A 9120-nucleotide genomic window follows, 5' to 3' on the forward strand; every position below is an offset into this window, starting at 1 on the left:
TTTTTTTATGGGGAGTAGATATTGATTGATGGGTTAGATAATAAACGGCTATTTTATGATTACTTTTTTTTTATTATTTCTTATGTATGTTTTTCAATTATATAAATTGTATGTTTTTCATTTATATAATTTGTATGTTTTTCAATTATATAATTTAGGAGATGTTAAATAAGAGAAGATTTGAAAATACCCCTTTGAGTGATATCACATTAGTTCCGCAATCAATTAATAGTAAGTTTTGTTCTTACAATTATTTTTTACGTTAACGGTTAATTTAATTTGTTTCTTTTATTATATTTTTTTTATTCCCTTTTATTATTTTATAATTATTTAGGTACACTTGGAAGGACACCATTGTCGAACATTACTAATGGTAAAATTTTACAGTGTAGAATTCTTCAAATAGCTTTTTTTCTTTAATAGTTTTTGTATTATACTGATAAATTCTTATTTTTTAATATATTTAGTTACAGATGATTCAGTCCCTTTATATTGTAATTCAAATGGTATGTCGTATTTTAATGTAACGATTTTTTATTGAAATTTGTTTATAATATAGATTTTTTTTATTTTATATATAAACTGTTTGTTTCAACCTAAAAAATTAATAAAATGAACATTTCAGCATTACTTGCTGCTCATAGAAGAAAAATGCGGAAGACAATTCTTGATAATAGGCGAACAAAGTCAAATAAAAGAAGAAGTGCACCAAGTGGTAGAGGATCCTCTAAAATTGTTAACAAATCTCAGTTAACCGACGAAGAAAATTATAATCCTAATCTTCCTTCGTCATCTAATAGTTTTCAGACAGTGCGTAACTTTACATCTTTAACAACGTCAACACCCTTAAGTGGCATAACAACTGGTAAGTAATCTGATAATATTTTAAAAGAATATATCATCTCATTATTTATATATATATGTATGAAGTAGATTTGCATTACAATCAAAATTTTGTTTTACTAACATTTAATTATGACATTCACAGGTGCTATTACTTTTAATAACCAATCAACCCATACGCCTAGCAGTTCTCAGTTTTCTATTGTTTCAAACATTGTAACACAAAACAGTAACAACATTCTTCGATCTTCTTCTACGTTGACTAAGCTTAAATCTGGTAAACAAAAGGTTTTACCTAAGAAACGTATTATCGAACCTATTCCAATGGTAGATCTTACTTCTGATGACGACAATGAAAATTTACATTCCATTGAAGACCCTTATAAAGGTGTATCCACAGGTAATAACAATGTTACTTTGATTTAAGTTAAATAATATTTCTTTATTAATTTATGAAAATCATAATTGAAAATCAATGTTATGTTTACAGATTATTTGGATCACGGTAATCAAATCCTTAGATGCGAGATGTGTCATTCATTATTATGGTCTGACGAAGGTGGTAAAGGTCGAATTACATTGGGTAAGTTAACTTATAGTTTATGTTGTGGTTATGGCAAAGTGGAGCTTCCAGATTTGAAAGAACCTACTTCAGTATACAAGGATCTATTTGGAAATTCTAATGAAAAAAGTAAGTACTTTTTAAAGAATATCCGACGATACAATTCTATGTTCTCCTTTACATCAATGGGTGGAAAGGTAGATTCGAGTATCAACAGTGGTAAGGCACCATATGTATTTCGTATTAGTGGACAGAATTTCCACACATTAGGTGGTTTGGTACCTGCACCTGGTAAAGATCCAAAGTTCTCCCAGCTTTATATTTACGATACTGATAATGAAGTTTCAAATCGGAAAAGGTTGTTCAGGTAATATTACACCATAGTTTATAGTATTTTAGTATTTTCAATGTACCAATATTTTGATGTTACATACCATCACATATTTACCTTATGCGTTTCTATTTTTTCAGTGAATCTACAAATAAGTCGGATTCTCATTTAAAGCAATTAGATATTCAGCTCATAAAGTTTTTAAAAGACTTCCTGGATCATAATAATGAGTTGGTTAAAAGTTATAGAATTGCAAGAAACCACTTCAATGAGAATCCTAATGAAAATTTCAAGCTTCGTCTCATTTACAAAAGAGATCTTGACGGTCGTACTTACAACTTGCCCTCAACTTCAGAAGTTGCTGCATTGATAGTTGGTGATCTACATAAAATAATTGATCATCGTGATATTGTTGTTGAGTCTCATACTGAAGGTCTTCAACGAATCAGTGAACTTCATCCATCATATCTAGCACTTCAGTATCCAATCCTTTTTCCTAATGGTGATGATGGATATAGAATAGACATTCCTCATAGGGATGGTATACGTACGTTAAAGAAAATTCGACCCAAGTGTACAATGAGAGAATTCTTTGCTTATAGAATTCAAGATCGATCATCTGCCTTTTCTATAATTTTAAAAGCTCGGAGATTGTTTCAACAATTTTTGGTAGATGCATATACCATGATTGAGAGTGAAAGGCTTAATTATATTCGTTTTCAACAGAAACATCTAAGGTCTGAAACATATTCAAATCTTCAAAACCTGAAAAACGAAGGAAAAGATGATCTATCAAATACTGGTATACGTGTTTTATTACCATCTTCTTTTACCGGCGGATCACGCTATATGCAACAAAACTATTTAGATGCTATGGCTATATGTAAATGGTTTGGATATCCCGATTTTTTTATTACCGTTACATGTAATCCGAAGTGGCCAGAGATTAAACGATACTTGAGAAATACTTCAATTAAGCCTGAAGACAGGCCAGACATTTTGTGTAGATTGTTTAAAATAAAGCTCGATTCACTTACAAAGGATCTAAAGGACAAAAAAGTATTTGGAGAATTAAGTGCAGGTATAATTATACTTTTTATATTTAGATAATACCATAAATATTTATAATTTATTTTTCACCATTTACTAAATATCATTTTTTAATGTAGCCGTTTATACTGTGGAGTTTCAAAAACGTGGATTGCCTCATGCTCACATTTGCATTTTTTTGAAACCGGAATCCAAAATTTTGTCCGTTGATCATCTTGACAAGTTCATTTCTGCTGAGATACCTGATAAGAGAGAAGATCCAAGCCTATATGCACTTGTGACTGATTTCATGATTCATGGTCCATGTGGAAATGCAAATCCGAGTTGTCCTTGTATGGTTGATAGTAGATGTTCAAAAAACTATCCCAAAAAATTCAACGCTGAGACCACCACTGATGCTGACGGTTTCCCTGTATATAGAAGAAGAGACAATGGAAACACTGTTACAAAGTCCAACGTTCAATTAGACAACAGAAGTGTTGTTCCTTATAGTCCGGTTCTTTTGAAAAGATACCAAGCTCACATTAATGTTGAATGGTGCAATCAAGCTGGTTCTATTAAATATTTGTTCAAGTACATTAATAAAGGCGCAGATAGAGCTTCCCTTGTAGTGTCAAACCGAGACGGTACAGAAAATGAACAAACAACAAAGGATGAGATCAAAGCGTATTATGATTGTAGGTACGTTTCGGCCTGTGAAGCTTCTTGGAGGATATTTGCAAATGAGGTTCACTTTAGGTTTCCTCCGGTCATGAGACTTCCTTTTCATCTTGAAGGTCAACAAAATGTTGTATTTGGTGCCGAGGACGATATACAAGAAGTTTTGGATAAGCCATCAGTTTCTTCTTCGATTTTTCTAAAGTGGTTTGAGATGAACAGAAACGATGAAAATGCACGGAAACTTACCTATGTTGAGTTTCCTACTAAATTCTGTTGGAAGTTAACAGATAGAGTATGGAAACCACGTAAAAGAAAGCTGTTACAGATCGGACGGATTCATTCTGTTTCCCCTGCTGTGGGTGAACCGTATTTTCTTAGAATTCTCCTAAACAAAGTCAAAGGACCCAAGTCGTTTGAAGATATTAGAACTGTTGATGGTCAGGTGTTTCCAACTTTCAGGGACGCGTGTTATGCTATGGGTTTGTTAGATGATGACATGGAGTACATTGAAGCAATTAAGGAAGCAAATTTTGCGGGTGATGGTCGTTATACCCGTGCACTTTTTGTTACTTTGTTGTTGTCAACTACATTGTCAAGACCTGAATATGTATTTGAACAAACATGGAAATTATTGGGCGATGACATATTATACAATAGAAGAAGATCAACAAAAAACAAAGGTTTCTTTTCAATATATTACCCATAACATTATTCAGATACATTTTATTCACAATCTTAGTCCTTATTTTTTTTTCTTTACAGAACTTGTAATGTCTGATGAGAGGTTGAAGAATCAGACATTGGTTGAAATTGAAAAGTACCTGATTCGAAATGGTTCCTCTTTGACACGATGGCCGACAATTCCTTATCCTGATTACGATTCCTTTGCTGCTGGAAACAATCGTTTGGTTGACGAAGAATTATCTTTTGATATTCCGCAGCTTCAGAGTGAGCTACATACTCTTATATCTTCATTGACTGACGAACAAATGTGCATTTATACTCAAATTATGAAAGCAGTTGAAGATGGAAAAGGAGGTGTATTTTTTGTATATGGATATGGTGGAACAGGTAAGACATTTCTCTGGAAAACTTTAGCTTTATCCGTTAGGTCTAGAGAACAGATCGTTCTAAATGTTGCTTCGAGTGGTATTGCTTCTTTGCTAATGTCAAGAGGTAGAACGGCACATTCTCGATTTCACATTCCCATAAATTTAGACGAGAGTTCGATGTGACACATAAGGGCTGATGGTGATGTAGCCTACTTGCTTAAGCATACTAGGCTAATTATATGGGATGAAGCACCCATGGTACATAGGCATGCGTTCGAAGCTTTAGACCGAACCTTTAAAGATGTTTTGGTTGACAAAAGCAATTCTCAGTCGGATGTTTTATTTGGAGGTAAAGTAATTGTGTTTGGTGGTGATTTTAGGCAAATTCTTCCTGTTATTCCAAACGGAAGTAGGCAAGAAATTGTTAATGCTTCCTTGAGTTCATCTTACATATGGTCACATTGTAAATTACTCACCTTAACAAAAAACATGAGGTTGACTATCGGTGCTTCACAATCCACAATGGTGGAGACTGAGAATTTTGCCAAATGGCTTCTTGATATTGGGGAAGGTAAAGTTGGAGGTGACAACGATGGCGTTGCAATTGTAGAAATACCTTCCGAATTACTAATTACAGATTCTTCCGATCCCATTGAAAGTTTAATTCGATTTGTGTATCCGTCGGTTTTAGAAAGATATATGGATCTAGATTATTTTTCTGAAAGAGCCATTCTGACTCCGAAAAATGAGGTCGTTCATGAAATAAATGATCGATTGTTAGAGTTGTTTCCTTGTGAACCAGTAGAGTACCTAAGTTCTGATACTATATGTGAAACTGAAAAAGGTATTGATTCCTTCCAACAAGAGTTGTATTCACCTGATGTTTTGAATGGTTTAAAGATATCTGGTTTGCCAAATCATCGTCTGGTTCTAAAAGTTGGCGTTCCTATTATGCTTCTTAGGAACATTGACCAACAGAATGGATTATGTAATGGTACAAGGTTAAAAGTTACATATCTTGGAAAGAGGGTTATGGAAGGTGAAATTATATCAGGTGCTAATGTTGGAACTAGAACGTTCATTCCAAGAATTAGCATGATTCCATCCGACAAAAAAATACCTTTTGCTTTTCAAAGACGACAATTTCCTGTTGCTGTGTGTTTTGCGATGACAATCAACAAGAGTCAAGGCCAGTCTTTGTCTAAGGTTGGTCTTTATTTAAAAGAACCAGTTTTCACACATGGCCAGTTATATGTGGCATTATCTAGAGTTAAATCAAGACAAGGGGTGAAGATATTAATTCTAGATAAGGATGGGAAACCTACTAATACAACAACCAATGTTGTTTATAAAGAAGTGTTCACTCACCTTTGATATGTATTTCATGTAAATTTGTATTTTAATGACTGTAATAAAACTTTTTCTATTGTACGAGATTTTTATATATTAGTTGTAGTATTTTATAATTTTTAAATTTCTTTATTAATTTTCCATTTTTTAATTTACTCATAGTAATTATTAATCATATGTTTCTTATTTATATGTATATAATATCGTATAGATTTACTTATTTTTTAAATACTTCATTGAAACCCGAAATGTATAATCCTAGCCATCAATTTGTACTGTTTTTAAAGTATTTTCATTTTATGTTGGACAATCATACGTTTAATTTGTCTTTCATTGCAGAATATAAGATTATTGTTGTAACTCATGTGTAAATTGTTAGAAATATTTTAAGTTGTTAAATTAATGTGTTTGTTGATGTAACAATCTTAAAATCACACGTTTGTAAATATATTGTAAATCATATTTCCATTGGCAAGATATAAATATTATATATTAAACATTAAATATATAACCCATTTTGATGTTAAAGTTACTTTGATCCCATTTAGAAGTATATAAAGGTCTACATCAAGATATGTTAATACATTCAAAACACCTTATAGGATGAAGATGCAAAATGAAATATAGAGACCAGCCAACCAACAAAATTGGAAGAGACCCAAATTTTAGTTATATTGTTTAAAAAGTTTGAAAGGAACTACTTGACAACCTTCTTCAGAATCAGTTTGTTTTCAACTGGGCAGTAAACAAACGTGCACTTAGCTGGAGGATTGATACCATTTGGTTTTGTAAATTTCCTACGCCATTCCAAAGCCTCATAGCGAAAACCACCACCGTGTTTATCAGCACGAAAAGAAATTAACGTGTCCACTCCAGCCAAATTCTGGACGTACATCTCCATAGTCATATCAATTCTGGATGCTTCAGCAACATTTACATTAAGACGCTACAATAAATAATTATAACAAAATATTAGATTATGAGTGGTATAACACTGCAAAATTAAATACCAAAAATAATTTTTCTATTTTCTATTATGTCAATATATGTAAAATATGAATAACAACTGATCTTACAAAACGCCTGTCGTACTTCCATTCAAACTCAATAGGATTGTAGTCCGGATCACCCTTTTTATCTTCTTCAGAATCTGAATCTGAAACTTCAACGTCTTCCTCATCATTCATTCCATCGATATCAGAGTTAGTTAAGATAGAAGAAACATCAACAGAATCATCATTCATTGATTCATTATAATCTGGATCAGATTCTTCCTCATCGTTTTCATGATCGGTTTCATCATCGGTGTCTTGTCTTTCAATATTTGAAGGACCTGGTTTAGGTATGTTTCCAGCAGCAAGCGTGTATAGACGCTTCGGCACAAGAATCTCACAACCGTTCAAGTCATAAACAATGAGCTGGAAATTTTGTTTAAAAATGTACCTCATCACAACGTAATAATCCGGGTATATAGGTACGTAATTCACAACATTGTCCCATGAATCGTACATCAGATACACCTTAAGATTACGGTCTTTCTGAATCATCACATCAAAACTGTCCCACAAATTAACATGGACCTTGAATGTTAACTTGCTAATAGATGGTAAACGTATTGTGTCTTCAACGAAATCAGCAGGAATTATCTGCGTATAATATTCATGCAGTTTAAATAACATAAATTTGTTAGTGAAAACCATATAAAAATATTGTTTGTATACTCACCAAATTATCATTCGACTCTTCTGTGAAGCGTTGACAGAAGTACTCAACATTGCTTATCGTTTTCTCGGTAGACATGGAGGTAAACAAAGGAACATTAGATCCGAAGATCGGATGGTCTTGCATATTCTTAAAAGGTGTTAACAAGTACGAATACAAGTCAATTTGCTTAAACATCAGAAAACAACCCTCCGTAAATGATAGTTTGGCTACAATCACTTCCCAACCATCCATGAACACAAACGCATCTTCCCGTTTAGTCAAAATTACTTCAAATTCCTTACCGTTCACACATTTTATAATGGCTTGATTGTTTGGTTCAGCATTCAATAGGAATCTGTTGCTATATTGATTTGGTATTTCCTTGAAAAACATAAGATGGATTAACATAAAAAAATGAGTAAAAAATGATTTACTTATAAGATTAATTATCTTACTAGATATTCTGAACAGTCGGAGGAAAATATTTTATAAAAAGACGTCATAGTTATCTGCGTTTGAACAAACATGAACTAATTAGATTAGGTATTCCTGTTGAATAAAAAACATAATCAATGTACTGCACATAATCTAAACAACATATTCACATAATAAAATGTTTTCCACAATTATCATAATGCAAAAAAGATGATGATACCTAATATAAACAATTTAACATATCTACAAAGTAAGACCTTATACCATAAACATTTAATATATAATAACGGTAATCTAACATATACTTACTAATATTACATCTTCTATTGTATAATACAAAATAAACATTCAAAATCAGAATGTTTTAAACTTAACTTAAACATGTCTTTTATCATATATCACATTCAATACATCAAAATAACACATATCGTTCAACTAATCTCATTAACAATCACCCGAATGTGCTAAATCTATATATAAACATGAATAGAAACTAAAATCCATAATCCAATATTAGACCTTCAAACTTAACAATGCTTTCAAAGACTTAACAAGAACAGTACAATGAAATTAAGAATTTTAGATATTGAAGCATACCTTTATGATCCGAATAAGTGAAGAAGATGAAGATGATGTAACCGATGAAAAAGATGGAGGTTATTGGGAAGTGGGAGGAAATCTTTGTATATGGAGAAGACATATGGGGAAAAAGATTTTGTACAAAGAAACCCAACTAATTACATTTTCTTAATTATTATAATTTATTAACTTTACGGAAAAAATGTTTATTTACACTTTCAGACTTATTATGATTTTAATATAAGTTTTGAATTTGTTAAAAAGATACTAAAACATTATTAAAATAGTTTTAAACTTTCTAAGTTAAATGTATTAATTATAGAATCATCGATTAATTCCAAAAACATAATAGTCAATCTCTTTCTAAAAAAAAAATGGTAAATATAAAATTCATAAATCAAAAATAAATACAATCATCTTAGTATTTACTTTATATATAGATTTAGTTAATTTAAATCGTAATATAACATATTAAATTAAACAACTTCCTAAATTAAAATGTCTTTATAAATACATGTTCAAAGTTGTTAGAAATTTATACATTACAAGATAAA

At 31.5% G+C, this 9120-nt stretch overlaps 2 protein-coding genes across 2 annotated transcripts; both read left to right on the top strand.

Annotated features, from left to right (window-relative positions):
- Positions 1-612: 612 nt before the first annotated feature.
- LOC110932080 lies at positions 613-4681 on the top strand. Its single transcript, XM_035988190.1, has 6 exons — positions 613-865; positions 989-1243; positions 1334-1772; positions 1877-2817; positions 2906-4126; positions 4209-4681. Exons 1-6 carry the CDS (start codon positions 613-615, stop codon positions 4679-4681), a joined length of 3582 nt encoding a protein of 1193 aa, XP_035844083.1.
- A 72-nt stretch (positions 4682-4753) lies between these two features.
- Positions 4754-5872, top strand: LOC110932081 (ATP-dependent DNA helicase PIF1-like). The gene has a single exon (XM_022175442.1). The coding sequence runs from the start codon at positions 4754-4756 to the stop codon at positions 5870-5872; it is 1119 nt and encodes a 372-aa protein (XP_022031134.1).
- Positions 5873-9120: the final 3248 nt, after the last annotated feature.

Source organism: Helianthus annuus, chromosome 3, assembly GCF_002127325.2.
Source record: "Helianthus annuus cultivar XRQ/B chromosome 3, HanXRQr2.0-SUNRISE, whole genome shotgun sequence".
Taxonomy (NCBI): domain Eukaryota; kingdom Viridiplantae; phylum Streptophyta; class Magnoliopsida; order Asterales; family Asteraceae; genus Helianthus; species Helianthus annuus.